This window comes from Ciconia boyciana, chromosome 1 (assembly GCF_034638445.1).
Source record: "Ciconia boyciana chromosome 1, ASM3463844v1, whole genome shotgun sequence".
Taxonomy (NCBI): domain Eukaryota; kingdom Metazoa; phylum Chordata; class Aves; order Ciconiiformes; family Ciconiidae; genus Ciconia; species Ciconia boyciana.
The window spans coordinates 8,289,626-8,306,867 of NC_132934.1; the positions used below are offsets into that span (position 1 = coordinate 8,289,626).

Genomic DNA, 17,242 nt, shown 5'->3' on the forward strand with positions numbered 1-17,242 from the left:
AGTGGTAACATGGACATCCAGGTGGGTTAACCACCCAAATACCTACGGACAAGTGTGGTGCTGACCTCCACATCTCTCCCTGGCTCTTCCAAATCAGGCTCAGTGCTCCTTGGGGGGGAAGGTTAGAAACAAAATGCCCAGTTATTTCCTACAATAAAATTTCAGAGCCCTCCAGACCCCACAGACGGCTCTGCTACGAGCCTCGGATGAGCTCCGTTTCTGTAATAACTCTTCCAGAGAGAAAGAATTAGGAGGCTTAACACTTTCAGATGACGGTTGCCGGAGCCGCTGTCAGATAACAGGCACGGGCAGCTGGCACAGGAGCCGGGAGCGAGCCAGGCCGCCTGATTCAGCCAGCCCAGAAAAAAGCCATGTTTATAAAAACCCACATGAAAATGAACGCGTTGCCAATTATGCAAAAGTCTTTAAACAAAGCAACGCAAACCTTTCATGTGCAACCGACAAATGGTACACGGTCACAGGGAAATAATATAACAGATAGAGAGTCTGAGAGCGGGGAACATGAACAAATCAATTTTCCAGAAGCAAGAAAAGGGACTCACTTGCTGAAAAGGATTAGCTGGATAAACCCAAACACTTTAAAAAAACCCCCTGTGTTAGAAACTAAACATGCATCAAACAGAAAACGGAAAAAAACCAGATTGTAAGAAGATCCAAGGAGCCACCCTCTGCTCCTGCTCAGAAAGAAAATGCTGTCAAAAAAATATCCTATGTAAACTTGCCACACACACCAGATCATCAACAGGCATTTATCAAATGAAACACATACCAAATGCAACTCTTCTTCCTAATCCCAAGTCAAACAGCCTTTGAGTTTCAGACCCTCAGGAAGAGATTTCCATATGATCCTCCTCTGTCTCCGTTTATGATTAGCCCTTCTAAATTTCAACATTTATCTGACAAAACACATTGGGGAGGGCTTTCTTTTATCCGCAAAGCCTGTGTTTCTGCTTTTCCTTAGCTGCTGCTGTACCACTCTGCAGCCGCTCAACTTGGGAGGAAAAGACTTTAGTCAAGACTCTTTGATTGACTAAACCCAGGATCACTTTCCTGATGGTGGTAACCCCAAGCCCTTGCGTTATGTGCCAACACCGAAGGAAGCCAGCATTCACAGAAGGGGTTATAAATGCTGCCTCTGAGCCAAAATCTTACTTTTGGGGCTCAGTAATGCAAATAAAACATATGTGCGTGGGCGATCCCACTGGCAATAGCTGTGTGGCCAGTCTGAGGGGTCTTTATAGTTTTGGGAGAGAATTTGTGGTGGCGAAACATTTCAATCTGGTCTGGCGGAGCTGTCGCGCAGAGCCGAGGCTGACTCCTGTGAGCAACCGCAGGAGCATGGTTACCACTTGCCGTCCTCCTGCAGCCTGAGGTATGGTCCTCATTAACCACCAATTGATATGTTTCGAACGACATATTCATAAACTCCTGAGACTGATCACAGTTAATTCACAGACAAAAAAGGGAGTACATTTGCTTAATACACTGCTTTTTGCAAACACCCTGATCATTCCCAGATGCATCTGTTTCTGCCCAGCAGCACTCGAGGCAGCAGGAGAGGAAATAATTTCAGCTCCTGAGTCACTGGCCTAAGCAGTTTCAAGATGCTCCAGGAGCTCTCCTGCATCCGTTCGAGGAAGCTGTACCATCTCCCTCCTTCAGTCAGACCCAGCTTCTTCTGCTGGTTTTTTCCACACCAAAATACAGCAGCAGGATCCCTGAACCCTTCTGTAAGCAGAGCACTTGATATCGCACATGCAAGCGCTGCAAGGCTGCGTAAAGCCAGATCCAGGTGAGGACAGTATTTTGATCTCACCCACAGCAGAGAAATCAGTTTTACTGATTCCCAGTGGTCTCTCCTAAACTTGCCCCAGGAGTGTGAAATTAGCTATGGAGAAGCTTCCAGGAAAGGTTGTGGTTGGTGGGAAGGAGGAAATTTCACACGAGAATTTGAGAGCCCAGCTCCCGGGCGATTCAAGCCAACGCAGATCTAGATGCTAAGGCCCAACACAGCTATGGAAGAATCTTTTCACAGCATGAACCAGCAGATCAGCGCGCTGTTTCAGCTTGTGGCAAGATACCTACAGAAAAATACAGCTTTGAAGTGACAACTAGAACCTCGGGGTTGGATGAACGTTTTATTTACAGCTTCTTATTCAGTTCAGCTATGAGATAAGGTAATAATAAAAATAATCGTGCTCAGAACTTACAAAGCAACTTTTATCTGAAAACTCAGCCCAAGTTACAAACAATAACTCAGTTGGTGAGATTTCTCCTGGCAAAGTGCGTGTTGCTCCTGAAGGGAGCCTAATTGATTTGGGACCTGCCAGGGCAAAGCACTACTCGTCTGGGTAGCATCAGCCCGCTCCTGCCCCGAGCGGAGCAGCCTTAGAACCACCCCAAGGCTGGTGGCTTTGCCCATGCTTTACAGGCAGGCAAACCAAAGTGTTGTGCCCATGTCTGCGAAGAGTATTGGAGACACACTCGAATCCAAACATCCTCTTCCTCTGTTGTCTGCTCCACCCAAAAGTGGTTTATTTACTATTGCCCTGAGGAGAGACTACCTAACAGCATTGAAAAACCTCATTTAACCAGAAAAGCATCTGAGGTGCCTCAGTCGACAATCCTGTACACATACGGGCACGGTGCTGCTCAGAGAGCTGGGTCAACCTGCATGCAGCGACAGAGGTTACTGCTTTTTCTGGGTATGAATTTTTCATAATCACACCTCCTGGCTTTCCCCATTCATACATTAGCTGAAAACAGCGAAATGATTTATTGTACAAATAAAATTCAGCCATGGGTCACTTGCAAACTAGTTAGTGTGATATACAGAGCAATTCACTTCCTATATTGATCACGAGAAATTCCCATTGAAGGTGTGATCAAACACTTTAAAAAATAATATCACATGATATTGTTTCTGCTTACTCAGAAATGGACACAGAGCTTCCCAAACCAGCCTCCTCAACTGTCATCTTCACTGTGGGTTTTTTGTGTTATTGATAAAAAACCCCAAATAAGCAGGCTGGCCAGGGCAGCTCATATAGATTTCCCGCAGTATATTTTAAACTGTGATTAGTAATATTGTGAGCAGTGCTTTAGCAGAGCTGTTCTCCAATAGCCCATTCATTTTTCATCAAACTAAGAAAAATTTAAAAAGACATTTATATGAAGTAGAAAGCCAAGTGCTGCATCCTTGTGATGAAGGTGGCTGAACTTCCCCCAGCCAGCTGCTAAGCATCAACGAGCCCGGTGCAGGCTGGTGCAGGGATGCTTGCCATGCAGAGACCATTGGTATGGTGTTTTAGTTTAATTAGTCATCCTGATTTAGCTGTTCTCATTCCAGCCCTGGCCTGGCTCATTCATGGTTATCTGGGCACTTGACAAGTCTCTCGGAGAGCTGAGGGATTTCACCTCCTCGGCAACTATGTACTTGAAAAAATGTTACGCATTAACATTTCGTTAATGGTATTTTTAAGCAACTTTCCAGAAAGCGAGGCTGACTGTGCTTCCGGTGATTCAAGTTGCCTTCAGAAATCCCCATTCAGGTTTGCCTGTGCTGGGTAGGATCCTGGCCCCCTCCCAGCTTATCAGCTGCGGCTGGGGATTTTAGGCGCTATGGGAAGTTTAATTTCCTGCTTCTTGGGCTGTCTGTGGCTGGCCAGCAGCATTTGTAAAAGGAAAGACATTCTTCTAATTCTTGTTATTAACCCGTTGGTGATCTCTGAGGCACGAGCCAAAATTGTCAGAAAAGCTGAGGACACTACAGCTTCTGCCAGCCCATCATTACACAGCCAGCACCAGACTCTCATTTTTCCTAATTTTCCTTTTTTTTTTTTTAAGTAAAAAATAAGACAGATGGAGCACAGACTTATTTTAATGCATGCTTGTGTTTGACACATGACTTACAACCTCTGTAATGTCTCAAGCAATGCCTGCCCCGTGGCACCACCACCGCAGCCTCTTCTGCTGCCGGCTGCACTCTGGGCGCAGGTGAGTGCATGGGGCACAGCCACCCCCAGTGCGCAGCCAGGCTTCGTACCCCAGAAACTCGGGGTGGCAAGTAAAGTAGATAAAAACAAATGCTAGAGGTATTTTAAGCAGATGCAATACATTTCTCACAGCTAAGCAATGCCTCAAAAAATAGCTAAGTAATATAGTAACACTGTCAAAAATGACCAGAGCTGCTTTCCTTCTCACTGGCAGCAACTGGCACTGGTTTGGCACAGAATAAATCAAAATACATCCTGAATTAGTCCTCCATACAGATATGTCTTTGCTGATCCTCCCCACCCAGCACTAATGCATCTTCCCTGAGCTCTGCAGGCAATCATGGGGTGAAGTTGCTGAGAAAACCCACTGAAAACCCTTTTTTCTCCCCACCCCAGCGAAAATCCACAGCCATAGCAAACTATCACATGGTGAAACGTGCGGTTCCTACCTGAACAAGGAGCTCCAGCTTCCTGTCATCAAGGAGGTGCACTTGGCATCTGCGGCCCTCCGTCATCTGCAAGAGAGAAGAGGCACGTGTGTCAGGGCACTCGGCTTTCCAGCTTGGCACAGGGCTGCCGGCTCCCCCAGCACAAGCTGGAGGCTTTCATTCGCTGCGGTGGTTTCAGTTTGTGTTGTTTTGGTTTTTTTTTTTTTTTTTTTTTTTAATCCCCCTTCTTTTGGCACCAGGGGAAAGAAAGGAGAAAAAGAAAATCCACCTCAGTAGCTGCCACGGAGCAGCGTGTGGCATCTGCTTGGATGCAGCTGCTGGGAGGAGGTCGTTCCAGTGTGAACAATGGGGCCAAGGGGACGGTTTGCAGCACAGGGGCCTCAACATTTCATACCGCAGCATCCGGCTTCGCAGTCAGGTTGGCTGGCAGAGGAGACATCCAGACAAGTTTCTCCCAAAGCCCTCCACAGCAAGGATTCAACCATCCCAGAGGTAGCACAGAGCAAGCAAGGCTCCTCCCTGGGCCATGCTGATGGTGCTTCCTGGGGTTGCACCAGCTGCTTGTTTGGGCCTGAATCCCAAAATGGACTTGTCCTACTTGGGGTGTCCTATTTAAGATGTACCACAGGAGCCACTCGTGATATTATTATACTGGTCCAAAGGTGCTTCCATACCGGTATAGTTTATTGCAACTGTTAACAAATAATATCAATAAAACTTTTAGATATAGAAGGCTATTTCTTTCAAGGTCCTGTAGACTGGGATGCTAAGAAATAAATGAGCCACAGCCTGAGGAAACTCCTCCACAATTGGTCATGCCCTTTCCTGGCTCTCCTCTTGCACAGAGCACTGTAAGTGAGGAGCAACTTTGCTTTGCAGAGTTACGGATCTAGACTCAGACCCGCAAAGCCCTTCAGCGTGCACAGGCACAGGCACAATCCTGCTGTCTCCTAATGGGATATGGACTGCATAAGCCTCTTTGGCTCTCGGAAATCCCTTCCTCAGCACGACTTAGGCAGCACGCAGGCAGCCCCCGGCATGGGCTCACGCCATGGCACTCATGCATGCCTGGACCCACGGTGGCATGGACCCAGCTCAGCCCCGCAGCATGGCTCAGTCCCCCAGGGACTCACCACCCTCCAGCCAAGGCATCTTTCTGAGCGCTGCATGGATCCCCAGCTCAATTTAATGATATTTCTTGCCATGGCGAGTCCTAAAACATCGCCAGAAGGGAGCAGAGGGTCCATGAGAGCCTGGCAGGGGGGTACAGGCTGTCGGGGATGCGGCTGCTGCAAGACCTGGGCATTTCTGCCCTCACCCATCACCTCTCCCCACTGGCACCAGCTGAGCTGAGCCCCGGATGCAAAGCTGCCTTGCAGAGAGCAGGGAGGTGTGGGCTCAGGGGGTTAGCTGAGGACAGCTTGGCTTTCTGCTTTAGCTCTGCAGGTTAAAAATCACCTGCTCCCATGGCCTGATGAGGACAGATGCACTGGCATCCAGGAGGTGGTGGTGGATGCCCCACCATCAGCTTCACCTGTTTGAGAGCCCAGGTGGTGTGTGGCCATTGCCATGGGGTCTGCAACCTTGGCTGTCTCCAGCAGCATCACCCTCACCCTGCTGGTCACTGGCACTCGGTGGAGAGCCCACCAGGCTCTGCTGGGTGCTCCTGTCCTCCCTCTTGCCAGCTGTGACCCCACATCCATCTCCCCCATTCCTGGGGTGAGGACAGACCAAGTCTTACCCTGGCCCTGGCCTCTTCCCCATAGAAAAAATTCACATGTGCCCACAACTCTCTTGAGCCTCAAGCTGGCCATGCAAGACATGGAGTTTATTATGAGACAACTTCAGTCAAAATGAGCTTTTCCCTTCAACTCATCTCAAATTTACAATCCTGGCATGCACAATCCCATGCAATCCAGACTTTACCCCCGTTGTTACTCACACCAGCATGTCTCTGGAGTATTGTGCATGCTAAATAACATCACTTTCCTTCTCATTTTCCGTGAGCACAACTGGAGCCCTGGCATTGCAGCCAAAGGAAAGCCTTGTAAAACAAGGCTTCTCATAAATGTCAGCTGGTTACCGCTATGGCAATAAATTGTCTTCTTACAAGAGTTTCCTCCTGTAAGTAATGTTATGCAAAATATAGCTTCTCATAAGGTATATTACTTGGTGAGTGAGATTTTTCTCTATGAAGTCTGTATTAAACAGCTTTCAACTCAGTTCTAAAGCTATGCCAGAGGCTCGCAGAAGGGCTTTGCAATGGTTTGCCCTGCTTGGAATAAGAGTAGTGTGGGTCGTGTTCACACAGGCACAGGGAACCGCAAGCTTTTGCATCCCCAAGATGGGGAGTATGCACTGATATTCCAGTTTTAATATGAGTTTACCCAAGGCAAGAGATAAAGCAGTGAGTTTATCGTGGCAGTAGCATGCGATGGCAGGGAGGCACAGTCCAGCTCTCGCGTGTTACGCTCCATTGGTTATACCAAAGTTGAAATGAGAATAAAAGAAGGTGAAAGGGGGAAGAGGGAAAATTTTCTGAGATGTTTGACTTTGTGCTTTAGTGTTTCAGCAAAGCGCTTGCTTTCCATGTGGAGCTTCTTTAGCTCTCCATGTTTTTCCAACCCAGAGTTTTGTATCTCCTTAGTGCTTTCACGGCTTAAAGAAATCCCAAATGCAAACAGCTGGTAACATGAAGTATCTGAATAAAGTGAAGGTCTGAAATGCAGCACATGATGGTTGGCTAATTGCAAGGCATTTCATGACCATCCCTTGCAGGAAAGGGGGAGGAAGGAGGAGTGAAAGGAGGGAAAGCACACTGCTTTCAGATCAGCTTGACCCCAGCAGTTCTGTCCATCAGTAAAGTGACTGTCAAAGACCACGATCATTTTTATAGTTTGGTCACGCAGTGTGTGAGCATACAGCAAGGCACAGGCTTTATTTCTTTAGTGGCACCTTGTTTCTTTACCTCTCAGCGGTTTGAAGGTTTATGCTACAGGCTAATGACCCCAGCTGGTGGCCTGCAGGCTGTTTCCACCTAGGCATTTCTGCACAAGAAAGGGTGAAGAGCTGCTCCAGGAGAAAGACACCCAGAACTGGCCCCTGCTCCCAGCCACAGGTACCAACACAGACAGTGAAGGAGCTTCTGGTTTTGTCTTGGCTGATATTTTGAAGCTCAGAAGGACCACAACGTACGTGGCCGGAGATCCGCCACAGTATTTCCTTCTGTAGACAGGATGCCCAGCCATGGGGCTTTTCACTTCCCTTTGAAACAAATGGTGTTTTCCAAGAGAAAAGAAAAGAAAGTAGAAGACACACTTCCTCCTTGATATAAGATAAACTATGCTGGTCTTTCCCTCCCTCCTTTCTGTTTTATTATTCCACCAGGTGTCTGAAGCCCACACTATGTGCTTTTTTGCATCATCAGATCAATACAAACTCTGCTAGTTTGTCAGAGCAAGAAATGGGAATGTTTCAAAGCACAGCGAGAAGGAACTGATTTAGCACAGTCTGTCTGCATGAAAGATGCTGCTTCTGACGCTTTGCAAATTGGCTGATCTGCACTATCTGCTGCACTGCAATGGATGGAGCTGTGGCTGGCTCTAGGGACACAAGTCAAGGAACCCTTTCTGTGTAACCAGAGAAGGGAAATCAACACCAAGCCCTATATAGATGGGAACATGGGAGCAGGAGGTCACTAAGCATGAGCGAAGCAGCACCAGAGTTTGGATGGAGGATGACTACAAGGAGTGAATTGAAGTTCTCCACTCCCAAGGCTCTTACCCAGAAAAGGATGGGGGGAACTGAGAGCTAAGAGGCACAAAGGCACGGCTTTCCCTTCACCATGGAAAAGCAAAATCCCAGCAAAGAGACAAGAAGCAATGGTTGAGCAGAACTGTTGACAGAAGAGAAGGACACTTGATGTGGCAGGGAAGTGGGGGACTTTGCTCCTGATCAAGTCCTGGGTTTCACCGTGAGCTCAGTGAGTGAGTTATCCTGTAGCAACACAGCCCCCCATTTTCCTTCTGGAGGGCAAAAGCCCTCTACCCTAACTCCAGAAAGTAAAAAGTCAAGTGTCTAGTTCAACCTAACAGTCAAGATGCCCTTGATGCTCAAAGCAGAGAGAACTTTCAGACATTTCAAGTTAGGCGAGGCAATTCCCAGGTGAGCTCCACAGTTGTGCCTGTTGCTTGCTCAGCTGCTTGCATGTGGTTTGTCCCATACTTGGAGCCGGGCTCTAGTGCTCAGCCCAGGAGAGCCTTCCAACAGCCAAGGAAGCTGTATCCACATCAACCCCCCAAATTTCCGATGCTTCTCAAGATGTGTGAAGAGGTGGGACTGTGTTACACACTCCTGAGTGCTAACGGTTCATCCATATGGCAGGGAGCTGCACACGCCGGTTGTGAATGTGGGCCACATGCATTTCATGGGCCAGACTTATCACGAACTCAGATGGAAATTATGTGCCAAAATACAGAACAGATTTTTGTTTCAAAACAGCTCAGTACGTCACATTTTTCTGAAAATCTGCCACTTCTTTTAGTGCCTGCACATGCGGCATGACCCCCGAGCGCTTGGAGAGCTTAACATGAGCACTTTTGAAAAGCTCTGTCATTTATGTACATGAGTGTGTAAAGACTAGGGATAATATATCTGCAATACACAAACACAGATGGTGCTTGTAAGGCGTGTGAAGATCTGAAGCAATAGGTTTGTGTGGGTGAGGTGCTGGATTAGTGTGCAGGAGAGTTGATCATACACAAGGCGTGTGTGCTTTCTCTGCTCCTTGGCTTCTGCACCTTGAGGATGGAAAAACTGATGCTGACCTCTTTTGCAAAATGCTTTAAGATCCATCAGTGACAACAAGACCTAACATACATGCTTGTTCACTGTAATAAAGGGATGCTACAGAAAGGAAATATCTCTTGTGGTTACTCATGGGATCTTCTGGATCATAGCTGTTTTTCTCAAGGAAAGGACATTTTAGTTACCTTTATCACAAGACTTTAAATCGCCTTTGGAGGCTCCTACCCAAATATTTACACAATGAGTTTCCTAGGGAAGGCAGGCTGGTGGTTGTTTTGCTCTGTGGCACAAACTGCTCTGGCAACTGCCCTCCTCTCTATTCATCTTTGCTGTAACTCCAGACATTGTCTCGGAGAATCCTATAAACTGTCCGTGACACAGCCCAAAAACCCACACCGCGCTCAGCTAATCCCCGCACGCCTGTCACTTCGTCACTAAATTATCAGCCACTGCCCATAGAACTGCTCCATCCAACACAAACAGCGAAGGCGATGGGAGGAAACAACTCCAAAGGGAACCTTTCCCTTTCAAAATGAAAAAACCCTCCTGGTGAAAGCGCCGTCACACTAAATAACTCAAAGGCACCAAATGCAAATGCTATTTACAATGGCAGTTCTATAAATATCCGTGGCACGTTTCATTAGCTGGTGACTGCAGAAATAAAGAGGAATACGGCGTATTCTTCCATGACTCAAATCAGAAATTATAATTGGAGGCAGAATATTTCCTAAACGCTCGCTGCCTGTATGGGAGGCAATTACTGTGCTGAATACACAAAAATCTGTGTCGCTTTGCCCGCTGTTTGGTCAGACCCGCTGAAAGGAGATAGGAAGAGATGACAGCCCGCTGATTACAATAAACTATTAGATTAAACATCCTGCTCCCACTTGACCACTTCTTACTGCTTTCTCATCCTGGCAACTCCTAAGCTTGTAGGGGGAGTGAGGGAGGAAAAGCGGCATGTTTTTGATGTCTGCACAGTTTATTTTGTGCATGTGGCAACACTTCACTTTGCTGAATTGGGGCCAGTCTTGCAAACGGCTGTCTGTCGCACTGACCAGCACTCTCTCTTCGCTTGCCTGCATTCATCTGCCATCTCCTGTCCTACACTCACACTTCAAGATCCTGGAGGAAGGACTATCTTTCTTTTTTATGCCATGTGTTCACAGAGCATCCTCCCCAGTCGCTGGTCTGTATCAACACCTAATAAATAATACTGACGGTGACTGGGATGAGAATGACTGCAAGATGGTGTGCAGAGAGCTGAGCCACATAGCTGTTCCTCGCATGGGCACCTGGGGAGAGGGGACATGGCCACAGCTGGCTCTGTGTGTGGTGAGAAGGGGAGCAGCACTGGCTGAGTGGCTGAGGAGCAGGCAAGGTTCTGCCCAGAGGGGCTTGCTTGTTTTTGAAGTCCTTTAGTTGTGGCTCAGTGGGAGCAAGCCCTGAAGAAGGGGTGTGAGATGACTGTCGGTCCAGTCTGGTTCATCCATCCCAGCCATGGGGCTTGCCTGCCGCCCTGCGCTGGCATGCACGTCACTGTGGTTTGCAGCACTGCTCATGCCATCTTGCTTTCCAGGTCCAACACCCTCGTGCACACCTACTTCCCCTGCCCTTCCCCTTCACCTAAAAGGGCCATATTCAGGCAGGCTGGCTTCCCCCTGAGCCTCGGTGGCTCATAGCTCTGAGGACGGGGAGACAGTCAGGAGAAACTGTTGTTTCTGAATACGGTCCTCATTTCTACCATTTATTTCCATAACTCTTTCCTAAACCAATAGTGGAAAGTCTGGTTTGTAATTATTTTTTCAAGAGGGAGAAAAATGATTTTAATTTGGCACAAGGCTCCTGGCATAGGGAGCGTAGGTCTATATAGCCTGCCCTGTTTGTAAAGGTCAGCAACACAGTACCTAACATGGGCTGAGCTTTCTGAAATAAGCCAATACAGAAGTACCAATGTTTCTTACTACAATGTGTAGGAACCCATTAGAAAACATTTCTGCAACTCAAATTTGTTCTGGCAAAGATGGCATCTGCCATCTTCTAGCAGTACTTCTGTAGGATAATGAAGATGTTGCATATTCAAAGAAAGAGGAGCATCCTTTTTAGCATTCTCTTTCAAGGGAACTTGGTGGCAAATGGAGCTTTGGAACTGAAAAGACAGGCCCAGGAAAGATGCTGTAGATGTGGGTAATGGTGATGCGAAGAGAAGCAGCTGATGGCTGATGCATAACCAGACTCCAGCTTCTAATGCAGCCTGGGTTTCCCTGTTATGGAAATGCTCTGAGGCTCTGTAAAATACATGCACAGTCCATAGCTGGATTGAATGGCCAGAAAATATACGCTGACGATGATGTAGCATCTCCCACAGGTTTGGTAGGACCAGAGGAACATATCATGTGCAAGGCCTTTGGCTTTCCCTGCCAGCCTCTTTATCCCACCCCTTGAAAAATCAATGTCCTTACCCATGGACTAGGGAATGGAGATGAAATTGCTGAAACCACGGTTACAGATACAGCTCTTAAAAACCTCTCCTATCCTGCAGGAAGGGAGTGCTGCCATCCCTTGGAGAAGCTTGATTACCCATTGCTCGGGGGATCTGCACAGGGGATGTGTTTCAGAGGGGTTGCATCAAGTGTTGCTATCATTTCTGCAAATGCTCATTTGCCAGAAGGAAAGGAAAAAACCAGCTCCAGTAATTAGAAAGCAAGAGTCCTCCCTGGGAAAGGAGGTAGGACGGTGTCGGCTGTGGTCACCCCGGCGGAAGCATGCCACGAAAGGCACAACCCAGCCATTGTGTGGATGCTGACGGGGAGCGATGGGAGAAAAATTAAGGCGAGCTAAAGGCTGAGTGACCTGGTGACTTCCCTGTTTTGTCTTGAGAGCTGACAAAAGAGTTCCTGGCCTGCCCAGGGGCTCCTCGCTTCCTCCACGCAGTGCTTTCCAGCCTTGCTCGGGCTCCTGCATCACCCGGGGACATCTGCACAGGTTATTTCTCATGCTTCTCTAAACAGCGCTCAGCAAAAATGCTCTGATTCAGCAAAGCACATAGCCATGTCCATAAATCCCTTTTATTTCAGTGTGACATAAGCAAGTGTTTAAGTGGCTTACTGTATCAGGGCTGAAATGAAAAACCGTCTCCTACGGTCCTTAAGTCCATTTACAACATCAAGCAATAACTCTCAGGCGAACTTTAAAGCCGGGAACGCCGCGTCATAACCTCAAAACACTGGTGCTTGAGCCATGTAGTTAGAATTAAATCTAATTCCAACGCTGCATTTTAAACCAACCAGGGTATTATCCAGCAGACACCTAAATCACTGCTCTGAGAGTGGCCAGCCTTGGAGGCCTGATTTCAGTTATATCCTGAGATAAGAAAGTCCTTTCCTGGACAGGCTAGCTTCCTCACTAGAATGGAGGTTGTGCTGGTTTATGTCACGTATTGTTTTCTTTCTTAAAAATAATACAGATCTAAATCTTTTCAAATACAAGGGGAAGCAGAACACCTTATGCCCTCCCTGCCTTCTGAAGTTGATGCAGGAGGAGAGGGCAATCCCAATACATACTATTCACTACCTTTTGACTCTTTTGCCCCTGTAACTCTTTTCATTCCTTTTCCTGGCTAGAAAAAAAACTAGTTGCCAGCTTAAAAATGTATCAGCATCCAGGCATTACCCCCACTATTTACAAGGCAGGAGTGGAGAGTGTAGGAGCTTTGAGACGGCTGGTCAGAGCATCCTCTGAGCTCTGGAGCTGAGGCTGACCACAGGGAGTTGGCACAGTTTTCAGTATTATTTATTATTTTTAGTCTAGAGGTTTCACTGGCCACAGATACCTTAAACTGTACAAATTTGCAACCCCTTCTGAACTCAGGAAAAGTGTGTCTTGATAAACCTTGACTCAGCTGGTCAGTTGTGCAGGTGGACACCTGTGCAATGTGGACACCTGCTTTGGGCCAACATTTTTAGGTCAAGAACATGCCAGAGCTCTTAAAACCTTGCTTCAGACTGGAATACTGTAGCTATCATCTCCTCCTCTTTGACCTGGGAAGCCTGTGCTGCTCCTGCAACTTTCCTGCATGTGCAGCGTCCTGGCTGCGCCCAGCGATGGGTAAGGGCTGCGTGGGGAATAAATAATAAATAAATAACCATGCAATTGAGGTGTCCCAGGTGCTCTCCCTCCCACCAGCTCAGGGCTCTTCCCTGTGGCCAGCACTTTCGTGCAGATGAGTTTTAAATGAGTCAGGAGATGGGATTTCCATCCTCTCCTGCTGGACTTCCCTGTGCAGCCTCATAGACCTGGTAGACCAGCTCCTGCCTGGAGCCCACTGCAAGTCCCAGTGAGAGAGGAGAGCTGCAGTGCTACTCAGCCATTCGTGACTCCTCGTGGAGCAGACACCAAGCTCTTCGCACTGAGCCTTAAGGAGCACCTTTAGGTGCGATGAAACCGCTTGATCCATGTGAAACCATTGCAGCTGGAGAGTTGCATCCTATGGGAAGTGGAAGGCGAGTGGCTAGGGCAGCCTGCAGCCTCATCCCACCTTACGGACCTTGGGACTATTAATCTGTACTATGCCTTTCATCTGTATGCCAAAGTAATGCCCAAAGGCTGAAAAAGTGCCACTATCACCAAAAAACACAGCAAAAAGTAAGACCCCTCATGCCTATGTTAATAAGATAACAGGTAGAAAATCTTCCTTGCTGCAGACCTCCCAGTTAACACCCAAGATAACTTGCTCTGTATGTAAACCTCTCTTGAGCTAACTCAGCTCAGGCAAACTGTGTGAAGAATATCTTTATTTTGTGAGCTTTCCTTCCCCCCCCGCCCCGGATGAACTTATTTTCTAGATAATAATCACTTTAAGGCAAGTTCTGTAGTTTCATCCCATGTTTGCACATTATATACAAGGGCCGTGATCCATCATTTGTCTCTAATGCAGCCCAAAGAAATAAATATCAACAGCAGAACTAAAATGGGATGCTCAGAGGGAAAGAGGATGAAGGATCTCTGGCATCTTTGCATAAAGACAAGCAGTGTGGTCCTGGGACAGGTGCTTCATCAACCTTTGAGCATAGCTGTGCTTCAAGAAAACCATGATATGTCCTGGGAGAGGTCTTGCTTCCCCTGGAAGAGCTCCGTGTTTACTCTGTTCACTGTGCACAAAGAACACAGCATGGTCTAAGGGAAAAGGATCTAAATTATCTACTGGGGCAATCCTTTGCCAATAATGGACTCCACAACCTTTTATAAGTCACAGGAACCTCTCTTTGGGGACACTTGGTCACCTTCTGGTTCATTCCCTACTATGTACTGCAGCAAGCACCGTGAGTCATCATCACGATAATGACCATGTGGCACTGAAGTACATAGCAATAGATTATTATTATTACTATTTTTCCCAAAGATGTTAGAATGTCTGTTAATCTCTCCTACGTCTGACTTTTAATTCCTTGTAAACATACATAAAAATGTAATTTTTATACAGTTTCACACTTCAAACATGGCATACTTTCAGCAAACTGTTCCAGATATCACTCGTTTGTGCATGCAGACAGGGTGGTAATTACATGAGAGCATCCAAGTCTTCTGGGAAAACATTTGCAGGAGGTTTGGTTTAGTTATAGAGGAGGGACAGGACGATTTATTTGCTACTGAAACTAGTGTGATTTGCTGGAGAAAAAAAAATCAGTGTAGCTTCATAGGAAGATGACCAAAGTGACCCAAGGCAGTGGAAGCAGTAGTATGTGTGAAATATTTTTAGAGGACAAATTAATATTTAAGGCTCAAAGTGTCCTTTAGTGGTCATTGACTGTTTTGTACCTACTGTATCACTAAGCATTCAGAGGTGTGAGCGGTGATTGCCCTGATCAATGGAGCCAAGGCACTGGGCAGCGCATCACTCAGATATTCTACAACAGGGCGGGTCAATAGATAGCACTGAGCAGTGTTATATATAACACATAATAGAAAACACACTTGCAAAAGTCATTCCAGATGTGGAAAAAAAATTAAAAATGTTAATCTGTACACAGAACTGTGTTGTTTTTCTTTTCTTCTTGTTTTGAATAACAGTCTGAGAACTGATCTGCTTCCAGTGGAAAAATATGTCACCGGGTTGTTTCCAGCCGCTGCTAATCAGCGGGTTTGACATGCACTTGATGTCAAGAGCCAGGGCTGTAGCTGGTGCCCAGGCTGGGCAGCCACCAGCGGTTCTGCCTGAGCTGCAGCAGCTGACGGGGTCGGTGCTGGGTGGATATCATCCCCCAACAGGGTTTCACAGGAAGGACAGGGAGAGATGCAGAGCACGTTCAAATGACAAGCAGCTGACTCATCCTCAGAGATGCAGGTGTTTTTAGAAACGGGTCCTGCAAAAGTCTGGTTTGACCATTTCTGCTCCTGCTTTGTTCGGGAGCATACCCTGTGCTGAGCAGGGCAGAGCTGGGGCTACAGGCCTGGGACATCTCCCATGGGCCCTGCCTGCACACCTAGATGGGTGAGGAGCACGAAGTCATCCTACTTGCCTTCCCTTGTCCTGATAGCTCCTGATGCTGAGCACCTGCGTGTCTGGTGAGGACTAGAGCTAAGACTAGCCCCACTCTGGGCTCAAGCAGGGAAAACTGCCTCCAGGACCCATAGTCTGTGCTTTTATACTCCCATTCATCTTCTGAGCAATGCCAGGATTTTGCATCGCCTGTATTGAGGATGCTTCGGCTATTAGCTGCAGCAAGACCAAGTCCTCTCTGTATCAGAACACCTCACAACATAGTAAATATGGACATCCTGTAACCTCTGCACAGGAGGAACCTGGAATAAATGCCTCGACTTGAGCCTCTCTTTGTACCAGATGCCTCTGCATTTTAAGAGCCAGGGAAGGATGTTCCTTTCCAGAAGAAAACACAGCAGCTCTTTAATACCATGCAGAATCGATGCAGAAGAGTTAAGGATGGGAAGTGAAGAGGGAACAGCCTGATGCAATGTCTGCAAACTCAGCGGCTGGATCTGATACCCCTGAGCCCTATGCTGCCAGGATTCGATACCCATTTTGGAGCAGCCTTCTGCCACATATGCAATCAGCTGTGCCTGCGAGAGGGGACTGAGAAAGCGAGGACACAGTCCAGCACCTTTACATTTGCAGATTCCCCCCAGAATTGCCATCGGTACTCCCAGAGCATTTCAGAAAGCATCTTCCGCAGTGCAGTGCAAAGGCAAAGCAGACTCAGTACTTCCCTCAGCTCTCCCTGGTCTTGGCGAGGCACAAGTCTCCTTCCCCCCCATCCCCACCACCTCCTGCAGCACAAGCCCAGGTGACACCTTCGGTGACTGTATCACCACCCCCAACAGGGCTGCAACACACCCCAGGGAGCCCAGACCACTTCAGACAGTGCTTTTTTTGCAGATTTTTTTCTCTTTCCAGTTCACAATTGCAGAAGGCAGTGGAAGTTACCTTCCAAATCTATTTCCCAGCATGCTTCCACGCTGGGGGGTGTGTGTGTGTGTGCACAAAGGAAGCACTGTATCTGATTACATGTCCCCTAAATCATCCGTGTCCCCTTGAGTGCCCCATTTGCTGGGAAATGAGAATGTCTGGTGGTACACAAGCACACACGTGGCAGACACGTGTTGAGATGATGGGCATCTTCATAAAACCCTAGCTGGGGATAGCCAGGAGAGATACCGTCTGTGCAGAGCAAGGACAAAACTGATTTTTAAAGGTGGAAAGAGCTCAATCCATGCTCTCCTCTCTAGGCCACGTTTCAGCTTCAGGTTTTGTGCTGACTTTCCAAGCTGCTCACTTGATGTGGCCGTTTTCCACCCCTGGCTTGTCCTGCATAAACCCAGTGGTAAAGCAGCAGGGTCAGCTTGTGGCTGCTCCGCTATCTGCAAAGCGCTTCCCGGCGTGAAATATTTCAGCTCGGATGGACGGGACGCCAACAGCGCTTGCAGCGTGTGTGGTACGGCTGCAGCCACGTTCAA

General features: G+C 47.6%; 1 protein-coding gene across 5 annotated transcripts in view; it reads right to left on the reverse strand.

Moving 5' to 3' along the window:
* FRMD4A (FERM domain containing 4A) overlaps positions 1-17,242 on the reverse strand; it is a 211,169-nt gene that overhangs the window by 131,919 nt on the left and 62,008 nt on the right. For all 5 annotated transcript variants that reach the window (XM_072858165.1, XM_072858156.1, XM_072858174.1 and 2 more), the window contains exon 2: positions 4,466-4,531. In XM_072858165.1, the coding sequence (XP_072714266.1) occupies positions 4,466-4,531 (66 nt within the window). The remainder of the gene's footprint in view (positions 1-4,465; positions 4,532-17,242) is intronic.